The following is a 15,662-nucleotide window of genomic DNA, read 5'->3' on the forward strand; positions in this document are numbered from 1 at the left end:
GTATAGCAGTGCATGGCGCGGGTGTAACAGTGCATATAGCGGGTATAGCAGTGCATGGCGCGGGTGTAACAGTGCATATAGCGGGTATAGCAGTGCATGGCATGGGTATAGCGGGTATAGCAGTGCATGGCATGGGTATAGCAGTGCATGGCGCGGGTGTAACAGTGCATATAGCGGGTATAGCAGTGCATGGCGCGGGTGTAACAGTGCATATAGCGGGTATAGCAGTGCATGGCGCGGGTGTAACAGTGCATATAGCGGGTATAGCAGTGCATGGCGCGGGTGTAACAGTGCATATAGCGGGTATAGCAGTGCATGGCGCGGGTGTAACAGTGCATATAGCGGGTATAGCAGTGCATGGCGCGGGTGTAACAGTGCATATAGCGGGTATAGCAGTGCATGGCGCGGGTGTAACAGTGCATATAGCGGGTATAGCAGTGCATGGCGCGGGTAGAGCGATTTGACTGCACCTTAGTAAACACAACAGGCACTATGTTCGATTTGGAAACGGACATGGCAACCAGTGGGAATAAGCCCCAAAACTTAACTAAAAAATGTACCAGAGGCGAGATGATGAAGCAGACGTATATGACAGTCCCAAGCATACTAATAACTTCCTGTCTCAAAGAGTTAATATTCAGGCATGCAAGTGACAGTTTCAATCCAGTCCGGACCTTGCTGGACTATAGCGTAACCTAGGCCTGAAAGATAAATCGACTTTAAATCGAAATCGCGATCACCAAGATCACAATTTCTGAATCGTCAAAGCGGCGAATATCGCGATCATGTCATTTCCAAATGGTGAAATTTGAAGAAGCGCCTTCAAACTTTCCCAAAGTCCCAGTGCGTGTGGCCCGCAGCGTTGGACATACCTTCCGTCCTCTATCGCCTTCTGCCGGCTCTTGTGCTTGGCAAAACTCTGGGTTCCTGTATGTCACATGACATACAGGAAGTATGCCGTGCATTAGAGCCTGCAGGAGGAGAAGTGGATAGACTGGCATCGCTGGACTCGTGCTTGAAGCTATGTCCAGAGACACAAAGGGGGCAAGAGAGAGACCGAGAGGAGGCATGAAGAGGCAAAGGGGGCACAAGGAGAGACAGGGGGACAGAGGTGGAACAAACAGGCACAAAGGGGGGAACAAAGCTTGATTTGAAGGAAATCGTTAATCAAATCGAAATCGTAATTTCGGACAGAAATCGCTCAATTAAATTTTTTCCTAAAATCGTTCAGGCCTAGCGTAACCTTCACTTATGAGAAACTACAGACAAAACTATTGCCTGGCAGAGAACAGCAGGGGATAGATAAAAAAAAAGGTCAAGCGTTCATACAATTTAGCTCTGGGACATTGAAAAAGACTGTGTCATTCAGCAGAGACAGTAAAACATTAACTCTACTTTTTAAGTTTTGAAGTATAAAATAAAGCTGTGGGATATCTAAAGAAATCATGTTCAGGAGCAGTAGGACAGGTTCACTGAAGGTTAAGGTGGCCACACACACTTACAGATGACCACCAGATTCGACCATCCGATAGATTCCAGATCTATCTGTTCTGTGCCACACACTAGGAATACACTTTTTGTTAATAAATGAAATCTATTCAAAATCTATTGAATTTCAAGGTGGCACTAACTGGTCCTGTGCAGCACTATTGGCTATCATTGATAGAACAACCAATCGGTCAGAAGCCCATCGCATCGATAGCAGATCTGAGTGAATTGATAAGTGTATGGCAATCTTTGGTTTCGGGTCTCCAGAACTGTCTATAGTTCTCTGTAAGCCCCTCCTACTAATGTTTCCTTGCTTACATGATGTTAGCAATCTGAGGATTTATCAGACCCAGGTGATGAAGGGTAATTAGAATTGTAATGGGTAAATCTAAGGACGTCTTGCGGTAACTGAGAGGATACAGAAGCTGGGATCAGGGTCAGACAGGAGGAGAGAGGACACTCACACAGCAATGTATCCATCAAATCTTCATAATATAACAGCCTGACCACATGATAGACACTAATAGCCTATTTCTGTATTTATACTCACTTGTGCTAATCAATGTAAACTTGCTTAAATCCCTGACATGTTCCCAGCAAGCTTTACATTACAAGTGATGTACACAACCAATCAGCTTATCCTAATGTATCCTGGTATGCATAGACATGCTAATCAGTTAAGAGAGTTCATTAAACTTTGTAGCATCAGTAGGGATAGTTTTAAACACTGGGGTTATCAGAAATAACACAAACTGCAGCTGGTTTACTATCAGTACAGGCTGAGAGTAATGCTGAATACACATGTTGAGATTTCCCGTTCGATTCCCGGGATCGAATCGATTATTTCCAACATGCTCGATTCGGATTTCGATCGTTTCTGCCGTCGATTTGCATGTTAAGTATGCCAAATCAACGGCAGAAACGATCGAAATCCAAATCGAGCATGTTGGAAATAATCGATTCGATCCAGGGAATCGACCGGGAAATCTCAACGTGTGTATCCAGCATAACAGCGTATACTGGAGGTAGCAGAGATCAGCACACACTGCATCTAGTTTACCATCAGTACAGGCACAGAGTAACAGCTTATACTGTACATACTGGAGGTAGCAGAGATCAGCACACACTGCAGCTAGTTTACTATCAGTACAGGCACAGAGTAACAGCTTATACCGTACATACTGGAGGCAGCAGAGATCAGCACACACTGCAGCTAGTTTACCATCAGTACAGGCACAGAGTAACAGCTTATACTGTACATACTGGAGGCAGCAGAGATCAGCACACACTGCAGCTAGTTTACCATCAGTACAGGCACACAGTAACAGCTTATACTGTACATACTGGAGGGAGCAGAGATCAGCACACACTGCAGCTAGTTTACCATCAGTACAGGCACAGAGTAACAGCTTATACTGTACATACTGGAGGTAGCAGAGATCAGCACACACTGCAGCTAGTTTACTATCAGTACAGGCACAGAGTAACAGCTTATACTGTACACACTGGAGGCAGCATAGATCAGCACACACTGCAGCTAGTTTACCATCAGTACAGGCACAGAGTAACAGCTTATACTGTACATGCTGGAGGCAGCAGAGATCAGCACACACTGCAGCTAGTTTACCATCAGTACAGGCACAGAGTAACAGCTTATACTGTACATGCTGGATGCAGCAGAGATCAGCACACACTGCAGCTAGTTTACCATCAGTACAGGCACAGAGTAACAGCTTATACTGTACACACTGGAGGCAGCAGAGATCAGCACGCACTGCAGCTAGTTTACTATCAGTACAGGCACAGAGTAACAGCTTATACTGTACATACTGGAGGTAGCAGAGATCAGCACACACTGCAGCTAGTTTACTATCAGTACAGGCACAGAGTAACAGCTTATACTGTACATACTGGAGGCAGCAGAGATCAGCACACACTGCAGCTAGTTTACTGTCAGTACAGGCACAGAGTAACAGCTTATACTGTACATACTGGAGGTAGCAGAGATCAGCACACACTGCAGCTAGTTTACCATCAGTACAGGCACAGAGTAACAGCTTATACTGTACATACTGGAGGTAGCAGAGATCAGCACACACTGCAGCTAGTTTACTATCAGTATAGGCACAGAGTAACAGCTTATACTGTACACACTGGAGGCAGCAGAGATCAGCACACACTGCAGCTAGTTTACCATCAGTACAGGCACAGAGTAACAGCTTATACTGTACATACTGGAGGCAGCAGAGATCAGCACACACTGCAGCTAGTTTACTATCAGTATAGGTGCCGAGTAACAACTTATAATGCACATTCTGGAGGCAGCAGAGATCAGCACACGCTGCAGCTAGTTTACTATCAGTACAGGCACAGAGTAACAGCTTATACTGTACATACTGGAGGCAGCAGAGATCAGCACACACTGCAGCTAGTTTACTATCAGTACAGGCACAGAGTAACAGCTTATACTGTACATACTGGAGGCAGCAGAGATCAGCACACACTGCAGCTAGTTTACTATCAGTACAGGGATAGAATAAGAGCATAGACTGTACATACTGGGAGTAGCAGAGATCAGCACACGCTGCTGCTAGTTTACTATCAGTACAGGGATAGAATAAGAGCATAGACTGTACATACTGGAGTTATCATGGCTGGAGTAATACTGATAACAAGCTTATTAGTGTACTGATTAGGGCCCACTAATAGTTTTAGTGTACAGCACTCCCTCCCCCACCCCGCAGTTCCCTCACGTACCTGGTGTAGCGCTGTCAGACCGTCCTCGTTGTACAGATTGGGGCTGAAACCGTTCTGCAGCAACCTCCGAACTGTAAAAGGAAGAAAAAGCAGTATGAGTTCAGAGTGCAGAATGTAAAGTATAAATAATATAAATACAATATGAAGTGCAGCTCCTGATAAATGTCGGGGTGAGTGTGGAACGTGTTCCTGGCTGTTACTGCCGTCTCCGCCTCCATAATCTGCGTCTCGGGTTTGGCGATCTACCCTAACACAGCCGAGACAGCAATAAAAACCAGCGGCTGCAACCTTTGCCTTTTATCCAGAATTCAAAGAAAAACCGTCTCTGGATTTTCACTTTAGATGCTGTCTGCTGTAGCTGAGAGAGTCACATGATCAGCTGAGCAATCACTGGAAGCTAAGGGGGCGGGACTTCCACCTCTGGAAGCAGAAGATGATTGCTTAGTCATGCCATAAAATGTTGCTATAGTCGTAGATTGGTGCCACGTAAATCTTTGTGATTTAGGGCTCTTTTACAGTGCAAATTGCAAATGCAATGCGATTTTGCGGCAGTTGTCACTTGGAGGTAAAATTGTCACTGGATGCTAGGAACACCAGGAGAAAATAGTATTAAAGGGTGCCTGCGATTTTCATTGTTTTGCTGATGTCCTTGCGCTTCGTTATCTGCGTGGAACTGCAAAAACGCAGCGCACTCCCGTGTAGTATAAGGGCAGAGGCGCACTCCCGTGTAGTATAAGGGCAGAGGCGCACTCCCGTGTAGTATAAGGGCAGAGGCGCACTCCCGTGTAGTATAAGGGCAGAGGCGCACTCCCGTGTAGTATAAGGGCAGAGGCGCACTCCCGTGTAGTATAAGGGCAGAGGCGCACTCCCGTGTAGTATAAGGGCAGAGGCGCACTCCCGTGTAGTATAAGGGCAGAGGCGCACTCCCGTGTAGTATAAGGGCAGAGGCGCACTCCCGTGTAGTATAAGGGCAGAGGCGCACTCCCGTGTAGTATAAGGGCAGAGGCGCACTCCCGTGTAGTATAAGGGCAGAGGCGCACTCCCGTGTAGTATAAGGGCAGAGGCGCACTCCCGTGTAGTATAAGGGCAGAGGCGCACTCCCGTGTAGTATAAGGGCAGAGGCGCACTCCCGTGTAGTATAAGGGCAGAGGCGCACTCCCGTGTAGTATAAGGGCAGAGGCGCACTCCCGTGTAGTATAAGGGCAGAGGCGCACTCCCGTGTAGTATAAGGGCAGAGGCGCACTCCCGTGTAGTATAAGGGCAGAGGCGCACTCCCGTGTAGTATAAGGGCAGAGGCGCACTCCCGTGTAGTATAAGGGCAGAGGCGCACTCCCGTGTAGTATAAGGGCAGAGGCGCACTCCCGTGTAGTATAAGGGCAGAGGCGCACTCCCGTGTAGTATAAGGGCAGAGGCGCACTCCCGTGTAGTATAAGGGCAGAGGCGCACTCCCGTGTAGTATAAGGGCAGAGGCGCACTCCCGTGTAGTATAAGGGCAGAGGCGCACTCCCGTGTAGTATAAGGGCAGAGGCGCACTCCCGTGTAGTATAAGGGCAGAGGCGCACTCCCGTGTAGTATAAGGGCAGAGGCGCACTCCCGTGTAGTATAAGGGCAGAGGCGCACTCCCGTGTAGTATAAGGGCAGAGGCGCACTCCCGTGTAGTATAAGGGCAGAGGCGCACTCCCGTGTAGTATAAGGGCAGAGGCGCACTCCCGTGTAGTATAAGGGCAGAGGCGCACTCCCGTGTAGTATAAGGGCAGAGGCGCACTCCCGTGTAGTATAAGGGCAGAGGCGCACTCCCGTGTAGTATAAGGGCAGAGGCGCACTCCCGTGTAGTATAAGGGCAGAGGCGCACTCCCGTGTAGTATAAGGGCAGAGGCGCACTCCCGTGTAGTATAAGGGCAGAGGCGCACTCCCGTGTAGTATAAGGGCAGAGGCGCACTCCCGTGTAGTATAAGGGCAGAGGCGCACTCCCGTGTAGTATAAGGGCAGAGGCGCACTCCCGTGTAGTATAAGGGCAGAGGCGCACTCCCGTGTAGTATAAGGGCAGAGGCGCACTCCCGTGTAGTATAAGGGCAGAGGCGCACTCCCGTGTAGTATAAGGGCAGAGGCGCACTCCCGTGTAGTATAAGGGCAGAGGCGCACTCCCGTGTAGTATAAGGGCAGAGGCGCACTCCCGTGTAGTATAAGGGCAGAGGCGCACTCCCGTGTAGTATAAGGGCAGAGGCGCACTCCCGTGTAGTATAAGGGCAGAGGCGCACTCCCGTGTAGTATAAGGGCAGAGGCGCACTCCCGTGTAGTATAAGGGCAGAGGCGCACTCCCGTGTAGTATAAGGGCAGAGGCGCACTCCCGTGTAGTATAAGGGCAGAGGCGCACTCCCGTGTAGTATAAGGGCAGAGGCGCACTCCCGTGTAGTATAAGGGCAGAGGCGCACTCCCGTGTAGTATAAGGGCAGAGGCGCACTCCCGTGTAGTATAAGGGCAGAGGCGCACTCCCGTGTAGTATAAGGGCAGAGGCGCACTCCCGTGTAGTATAAGGGCAGAGGCGCACTCCCGTGTAGTATAAGGGCAGAGGCGCACTCCCGTGTAGTATAAGGGCAGAGGCGCACTCCCGTGTAGTATAAGGGCAGAGGCGCACTCCCGTGTAGTATAAGGGCAGAGGCGCACTCCCGTGTAGTATAAGGGCAGAGGCGCACTCCCGTGTAGTATAAGGGCAGAGGCGCACTCCCGTGTAGTATAAGGGCAGAGGCGCACTCCCGTGTAGTATAAGGGCAGAGGCGCACTCCCGTGTAGTATAAGGGCAGAGGCGCACTCCCGTGTAGTATAAGGGCAGAGGCGCACTCCCGTGTAGTATAAGGGCAGAGGCGCACTCCCGTGTAGTATAAGGGCAGAGGCGCACTCCCGTGTAGTATAAGGGCAGAGGCGCACTCCCGTGTAGTATAAGGGCAGAGGCGCACTCCCGTGTAGTATAAGGGCAGAGGCGCACTCCCGTGTAGTATAAGGGCAGAGGCGCACTCCCGTGTAGTATAAGGGCAGAGGCGCACTCCCGTGTAGTATAAGGGCAGAGGCGCACTCCCGTGTAGTATAAGGGCAGAGGCGCACTCCCGTGTAGTATAAGGGCAGAGGCGCACTCCCGTGTAGTATAAGGGCAGAGGCGCACTCCCGTGTAGTATAAGGGCAGAGGCGCACTCCCGTGTAGTATAAGGGCAGAGGCGCACTCCCGTGTAGTATAAGGGCAGAGGCGCACTCCCGTGTAGTATAAGGGCAGAGGCGCACTCCCGTGTAGTATAAGGGCAGAGGCGCACTCCCGTGTAGTATAAGGGCAGAGGCGCACTCCCGTGTAGTATAAGGGCAGAGGCGCACTCCCGTGTAGTATAAGGGCAGAGGCGCACTCCCGTGTAGTATAAGGGCAGAGGCGCACTCCCGTGTAGTATAAGGGCAGAGGCGCACTCCCGTGTAGTATAAGGGCAGAGGCGCACTCCCGTGTAGTATAAGGGCAGAGGCGCACTCCCGTGTAGTATAAGGGCAGAGGCGCACTCCCGTGTAGTATAAGGGCAGAGGCGCACTCCCGTGTAGTATAAGGGCAGAGGCGCACTCCCGTGTAGTATAAGGGCAGAGGCGCACTCCCGTGTAGTATAAGGGCAGAGGCGCACTCCCGTGTAGTATAAGGGCAGAGGCGCACTCCCGTGTAGTATAAGGGCAGAGGCGCACTCCCGTGTAGTATAAGGGCAGAGGCGCACTCCCGTGTAGTATAAGGGCAGAGGCGCACTCCCGTGTAGTATAAGGGCAGAGGCGCACTCCCGTGTAGTATAAGGGCAGAGGCGCACTCCCGTGTAGTATAAGGGCAGAGGCGCACTCCCGTGTAGTATAAGGGCAGAGGCGCACTCCCGTGTAGTATAAGGGCAGAGGCGCACTCCCGTGTAGTATAAGGGCAGAGGCGCACTCCCGTGTAGTATAAGGGCAGAGGCGCACTCCCGTGTAGTATAAGGGCAGAGGCGCACTCCCGTGTAGTATAAGGGCAGAGGCGCACTCCCGTGTAGTATAAGGGCAGAGGCGCACTCCCGTGTAGTATAAGGGCAGAGGCGCACTCCCGTGTAGTATAAGGGCAGAGGCGCACTCCCGTGTAGTATAAGGGCAGAGGCGCACTCCCGTGTAGTATAAGGGCAGAGGCGCACTCCCGTGTAGTATAAGGGCAGAGGCGCACTCCCGTGTAGTATAAGGGCAGAGGCGCACTCCCGTGTAGTATAAGGGCAGAGGCGCACTCCCGTGTAGTATAAGGGCAGAGGCGCACTCCCGTGTAGTATAAGGGCAGAGGCGCACTCCCGTTTAGTATAAGGGCAGAGGCGCACTCCCGTGTAGTATAAGGGCAGAGGCGCACTCCCGTGTAGTATAAGGGCAGAGGCGCACTCCCGTGTAGTATAAGGGCAGAGGCGCACTCCCGTGTAGTATAAGGGCAGAGGCGCACTCCCGTGTAGTATAAGGGCAGAGGCGCACTCCCGTGTAGTATAAGGGCAGAGGCGCACTCCCGTGTAGTATAAGGGCAGAGGCGCACTCCCGTGTAGTATAAGGGCAGAGGCGCACTCCCGTGTAGTATAAGGGCAGAGGCGCACTCCCGTGTAGTATAAGGGCAGAGGCGCACTCCCGTGTAGTATAAGGGCAGAGGCGCACTCCCGTGTAGTATAAGGGCAGAGGCGCACTCCCGTGTAGTATAAGGGCAGAGGCGCACTCCCGTGTAGTATAAGGGCAGAGGCGCACTCCCGTGTAGTATAAGGGCAGAGGCGCACTCCCGTGTAGTATAAGGGCAGAGGCGCACTCCCGTGTAGTATAAGGGCAGAGGCGCACTCCCGTGTAGTATAAGGGCAGAGGCACACTCCAGAGCGCTTTTCAATCAGTTTTTGACTGACTTGCATTAAAATGGACCTGAACTCAGAACTTCCTCTGCTCTAAAAGACACACAACAGCATAATAAACTTTACAGAGAAACATTTCTTTGTTACAGCTGATACACATCCTGCAATAAATCTGCAGTGTGTCTACTCCCTGCTTTCATGGAAGCAGACATAGGGTTAACATCCTGTGTTTACAAAATTAGCTCCTCTCCTATGGCAGTCAGGAGACACGGGGAGAGACCAAATTACAACTTGTGATTAGACACAGATGAGGGGGAATTAGGCAAGCTAAATCTTCTAAATACACACAGGGTGCATTTCTCTGTTTTCCTTTTGTCCTGTACAAGAGTTCAGGTCCACTCTAAAATTGCTGTAAAATGAAGATTCTTTAAAAAATAGCGATTGCAGATATTTTGCCGCAATTTTAGTGCAAGTCAATGGGAGCGGATCTTTAAAAACGAAAAGTGATCAAAACAGCGCTCTGCAGTGAGATTTTCGCCTAAAACAGCCCTTCGGCCACGTGAGTGTTTTCAGCTGCAGCAATAGGCCAATGACAGCCCAGGCAGGTGAACCACGGAAGCCACTGAGATCTGCCCCAATCGCAGGTCTGGCAGCATCTCTGGAGTTCCTGTGCTTTATGGTAATCGGAAGTATACGAGGACTGAAAAATCACTTCTGAATCACTGCTCAGAAGCAGGGCTGGTTTAAGCAACAATGGGGCCCCAGGGCAAAATAAACCTGGGCCCCCCCCCCCCCAACAGATACCCCGGAACACAAATCGGCATTAAGGGACCTTTTTTGCAGCTGGTATAGTCAGGGTTTGAAGCCCCAATCGGTCGGAGCTCCACATTCTGGCTACCCCAGCCTGCATGGGGGACAAGGGGTTAAAAAGTTTCAGGTGGGGGTTACCACACAATTTCTTTTTTTTAAAAATTCCCACACTCCAAACATAAATTTGAGGGGGGGGGGGGGGGGAAATAGGAAGAAAATGCCAGGAATCTTCATACAGTCATATTGCGGCTATATAGCGATCCCTGGCCAAAGCGCTGCGGCTGCGTATGGGCCCCCTGGAAACCCCGTCAGGAAATGTATTGAGCTTTCGTTTGATGCATGTAAAATTACACTACCGTTAGGTTAGCTACTAAAAGTGACATTTACCGCCTTTAAAAGTATACTTTTTTCCTTAGAAATTTTAAAATCGATTTTCTCAAAAACTATAAGGTCTTTTTGAAAAATTGTTTTTTTCCTCTTATTCCCAATCATCTCCCTAACATATCCTGCGAATTTAGGGTTTCTAGCATCTAAGGTGGATTTGCTATTAACCATTAAAGTCGGCAGGTTTTTAAATGTGTATTTTTTTTCCTTTGAAACTTTAAAATCGATTTTCTCAAAAAACGATAAGGTCGATTTGAAATTTTTTTTCCTTTTGTAGCCACTGGGGGCCCCTACAAGCTCTGGGGCCCTGGGGCAATTGCCCCCTTTGCCTCTATGGTAGCGCTGGCCCTGCTCAGAAGCACTGCAGAGGTTTTGTGGGCGATGTTCCTGCGTTAGGAAATGTTTTACCCACCTGCCGGGTCTCCCAAGATGTGCCCCCCCCCCCCCATTTTTCTGTATAGCCCCGCCCCCTGCACAAAAAGGTCATCGTCACTCTATTAGGAGATAAAGAAGCCCCAATGACCTCTTATGCAAGGGAGCGGGACTACATGCCAGAGGTCGGCGGACGCAGCTCTTGGGAGACCCGAAAGGTAGCTGAAATTTTAACACCGATTTAAAAAATAAAATCCTGCAAATCAGATGTGATGTAGATTCGCCGTCGGTAGATTGTACAGCGCTTCCAATCGCCCCACAAATCACGCCAGAGCATGTTCGACAAAACGCTACACAAAGCGCTAATGGAAACGCAAGCACTGCTCACAGCCGGCCCCAGGCCCATTATTAGCGATCTCTCTGTTACCAAAACGGACGCAGAGTTCAAACTTCTCTGTGCAGTTCTAGCAGCGAACTTATTTATAGTCTGTTTGGAGTACTGTTGGCATGAGACTATCCAGGACTAATTCACTGCACTTCGTTACCATATTCTCCCACCTGGACCGATCCATCGATTGGCAAGATGCGGACGCTCGTCTCTTCACACAAAGTAAACAAGCCAATTTCTCATTAACAGGAAGAGTGCAAACATTGAATCGGAGCTCCCCTTAAGGAGTACGGAGGCTGCCATATTTATTTCCCTTATAATAATACCAGTTCCCTGGCTGTCCATTGTCTCGTACACTTTTAGCCATAGCCCCTGAACAAGCATTCAGATCAGGAGACTGAAGTGTGACTGGATTAGCTGCTTGTTTCAGGTGGTGCGATTCAGACACTACCGCAGCCAAAGCGATCAGCAGGGCTGCCAGAGTGTCCTACAGCATTATGTTTTTATTATTTTGATACAATAAAGTTTTGATAACTCGTGAAGACGGTGCGGACCTCAATCTCTCTTTGCTGATCAGCAGAAAGCCAGGCAACTATTAACAGGAAATCCTCCATATCCCTCATTCACAGAGCAGGACAGGGGCGCGCAGAGCAGGACAGTGGTGCGCACAGCGCAGGACAGGGGCGCGCAGAGCAGAACAGTGGTGCGCACAGCGCAGGACAGGGGCGCGCAGAGCAGGACAGGGGCGCGCAGAGCAGGACAGGTGCCGCGCGCAGAGCAGGACAGGGGCGCGCAGAGCAGGACAGGTGCCGCGCGCAGAGCAGGACAGGGCCGCGCGCAGAGCAGGACAGGGGCGCGCAGAGCAGGACAGGTGCGGCGCGCAGAGCAGGACAGGTGCGGCGCGCAGAGCAGGACAGGTGCGGCGCGCAGAGCAGGACAGGTGCCGCGCGCAGAGCAGGACAGGTGCCGCGCGCAGAGCAGGACAGAGGCACGCGCAGAGCAGGACAGGGGCCGCGCGCAGAGCAGGACAGGGGCGGCGCGCAGAGCAGGACAGGGGCGGCGCGCAGAGCAGGACAGGGCCGCGCGCAGAGCAGGACAGGTGCCGCGCGCAGAGCAGGAAAGTTGCCGTGCGCAGAGTAGGACAGGGGCGACCGCAGAGCAGGACAGGGGCCCGCGCAGAGCAGGACAGGGGCGACCGCAGAGCAGGACAGGGGAGCGCGCAGAGCAGGACAGGGGAGCGCGCAGAGCAGGACAGCGGGGCACAGAGCAGGACAGCGGGGCACAGAGCAGGACAGCAGGGGAAAAGAGCAAGACAGCGGGGCACAGAGCAAGACAGCGGGGCACAGAGCAAGACAGCGGGGCACTGAGCAAGACAGCGGGGCACAGAGCAGGACAGTGGTGCGCGCGCAGAGCAGGACAGCGGTGCGCGCGCAGAGCAGGACAGTGGTGCGCGCGCAGAGCAGGACAGTGGTGCGCGCGCAGAGCAGGACAGTGGTGCGCGCAGAGCAGGACAGTGGTGCGCGCAGAGCAGGACAGTGGTGTGCGCAGAGCAGGACAGTGGTGCTCGCGCAGAGCAGGACAGTGGTGCTCGCACAGAGCAGGACAGCGGCGCACAGAGCAGGACAGCGGCGCACAGAGCAGGACAGTGGTGTGCACAGAGCAGGACAGTGGTGCGCACAGAGCAGGACAGTGGCTCCCACAGAGCAGGAGCAGCACACAGAGCAGGACAGTGGTGCACACAGAGCAGGACAGTGGTGCACACAGAGCAGGACAGTGGTGCACACAGAGCAGGACAGTGGCTCCCACAGAGCAGGAGCAGCGCACAGAGCAGGACAGTGGTGCGCACAGAGCAGGACAGTGGCTCCCACAGAGCAGGAGCAGCGCACAGAGCAGGACAGTGGTGCGCACAGAGCAGGACAGTGGCTCCCACAGAGCAGGAGCAGCGCACAGAGCAGGACAGTGACGCATAGAGCAGGTTGTCAGTGACTCTCCCCTCGGTACACCTGTGTGTGATGACAGTAAACTCCTGACATAATGATGCGTCGCTGTTTACACAACACGCTGCAGAGCCCATCGCCCCACAACAAACCGCCACCACTTATCTCGCGGATTATGGCGGATGAAACAGCTGAGGGGTGACTAGGAGTGATTTAAGGAAGGCAGCCGCCATTAAACAGCGCTGCGTCCACATTGTGTAACAAGCCTGCAGCATGCAGCTGTCTGGCCCCGGCCTGGTCGCCCACTGGGGACCTACAGAGGCATCCTGGCGTGTGTCTCACACCTGAGTGAGGTCAGGCTACGGTAAACACACTTATCAATGTTTTATAACGCTGGTTTCTATGTATGGCGGTAATTATGTGCTCACATGGGCGCAGCAATATTGACACTACTTGTTATAAGTTGTGCTTCAGCAGTGATTGTGGGTAAACCGATACGGAATAAACCCGACCAATACAAACTGCACAACAAACCGCTCCACACCCCGGAGAGAGATATGCTGATTAATAATGCTTATACAAGTGTCAGGAGGCAGTCTCCCTAGTGTCAGGAGGCAGTCTCCCTAGTGTCAGGAGGCAGTCTCCCTAGTGTCAGGAGGACGTCTCCCTAGTGTCAGGAGGACGTCTCCCTAGTGTCAGGAGGACGTCTCCCTAGTGTCAGGAGGACGTCTCCCTAGTGTCAGGAGGAAGTGGAGGACGTCTCCCTAGTGTCAGGAGGCAGTCTCCCTAGTGTCAGGAGGCAGTCTCCCTAGTGTCAGGAGGCAGTCTCCCTAGTGTCAGGAGGCAGTCTCCCTAGTGTCAGGAGGACGTCTCCCTAGTGTCAGGAGGAAGTGGAGGACGTCTCCCTAGTGTCAGGAGGCAGTCTCCCTAGTGTCAGGAGGCAGTCTCCCTAGTGTCAGGAGGGCAGTCTCCCTAGTGTCAGGAGGGCGTCTCCCTAGTGTCAGGAGGGCGTCTCCCTAGTGTCAGGAGGGCGTCTCCCTAGTGTCAGGAGGGCGTCTCCCTAGTGTCAGGAGGGCGTCTCCCTAGTGTCAGGAGGGCGTCTCCCTAGTGTCAGGAGGGCGTCTCCCTAGTGTCAGGAGGGCGTCTCCCTAGTGTCAGGAGGGCGTCTCCCTAGTGTCAGGAGGGCGTCTCCCTAGTGTCAGGAGGGCGTCTCCCTAGTGTCAGGAGGACGTCTCCCTAGTGTCAGGAGGGCGTCTCCCTAGTGTCAGGAGGGCGTCTCCCTAGTGTCAGGAGGGCGTCTCCCTAGTGTCAGGAGGACGTCTCCCTAGTGTCAGGAGGCAGTCTCCCTAGTGTCAGGAGGAAGTGGAGGACGTCTCCCTAGTGTCAGGAGGACGTCTCCCTAGTGTCAGGAGGACGTCTCCCTAGTGTCAGGAGGACGTCTCCCTAGTGTCAGGAGGACGTCTCCCTAGTGTCAGGAGGACGTCTCCCTAGTGTCAGGAGGACGTCTCCCTAGTGTCAGGAGGAAGTGGAGGACGTCTCCCTAGTGTCAGGAGGACGTCTCCCTAGTGTCAGGAGGACGTCTCCCTAGTGTCAGGAGGACGTCTCCCTAGTGTCAGGAGGACGTCTCCCTAGTGTCAGGAGGACGTCTCCCTAGTGTCAGGAGGAAGTGGAGGACGTCTCCCTAGTGTCAGGAGGACGTCTCCCTAGTGTCAGGAGGACGTCTCCCTAGTGTCAGGAGGACGTCTCCCTAGTGTCAGGAGGACGTCTCCCTAGTGTCAGGAGGACGTCTCCCTAGTGTCAGGAGGACGTCTCCCTAGTGTCAGGAGGACGTCTCCCTAGTGTCAGGAGGACGTCTCCCTAGTGTCAGGAGGAAGTGGAGGACGTCTCCCTAGTGTCAGGAGGACGTCTCCCTAGTGTCAGGAGGAAGTGGAGGACGTCTCCCTAGTGTCAGGAGGAAGTGGAGGACGTCTCCCTAGTGTCAGGAGGAAGTGGAGGACGTCTCCCTAGTGTCAGGAGGACGTCTCCCTAGTGTCAGGAGGACGTCTCCCTAGTGTCAGGAGGACGTCACCCTAGTGTCAGGAGGACGTCTCCCTAGAGTCAGGAGGACGTCTCCCTAGAGTCAGGAGGACGTCTCCCTAGTGTCAGGAGGACGTCTCCCTAGTGTCAGGAGGACGTCTCCCTAGTGTCAGGAGGAAGTGGAGGACGTCTCCCTAGTGTCAGGAGGACGTCTCCCTAGTGTCAGGAGGACGTCTCCCTAGTGTCAGGAGGACGTCTCCCTAGTGTCAGGAGGACGTCTCCCTAGTGTCAGGAGGACGTCTCCCTAGTGTCAGGAGGACGTCTCCCTAGTGTCAGGAGGACGTCTCCCTAGTGTCAGGAGGACGTCTCCCTAGTGTCAGGAGGAAGTGGAGGACGTCTCCCTAGTGTCAGGAGGACGTCTCCCTAGTGTCAGGAGGAAGTGGATGACGTCTCCCTAGTGTCAGGAGGACGTCTCCCTAGTGTCAGGAGGAAGTGGAGGACGTCTCCCTAGTGTCAGGAGGACGTCTCCCTAGTGTCAGGAGGACGTCTCCCTAGTGTCAGGAGGACGTCTCCCTAGTGTCAGGAGGACGTCTCCCTAGTGTCAGGAGGACGTCTCCCTAGTGTCAGGAGGACGTCTCCCTAGTGTCAGGAGGACGTCTCCCT

At 53.0% G+C, this 15,662-nt stretch overlaps 1 protein-coding gene across 1 annotated transcript in view; it reads right to left on the reverse strand.

The window, feature by feature from the left end:
* PPP1R16A (protein phosphatase 1 regulatory subunit 16A) overlaps window positions 1-15,662 on the reverse strand; it is a 129,703-nt gene that overhangs the window by 33,105 nt on the left and 80,936 nt on the right. Inside the window, exon 3 of the mRNA XM_068238163.1 lies at window positions 4,246-4,316. Within this exon, the coding sequence (XP_068094264.1) occupies window positions 4,246-4,316 (71 nt within the window). The remainder of the gene's footprint in view (window positions 1-4,245; window positions 4,317-15,662) is intronic.

The sequence above is a fragment of the Hyperolius riggenbachi genome, chromosome 5, assembly GCF_040937935.1.
Source record: "Hyperolius riggenbachi isolate aHypRig1 chromosome 5, aHypRig1.pri, whole genome shotgun sequence".
In the NCBI taxonomy this organism is placed as follows: domain Eukaryota; kingdom Metazoa; phylum Chordata; class Amphibia; order Anura; family Hyperoliidae; genus Hyperolius; species Hyperolius riggenbachi.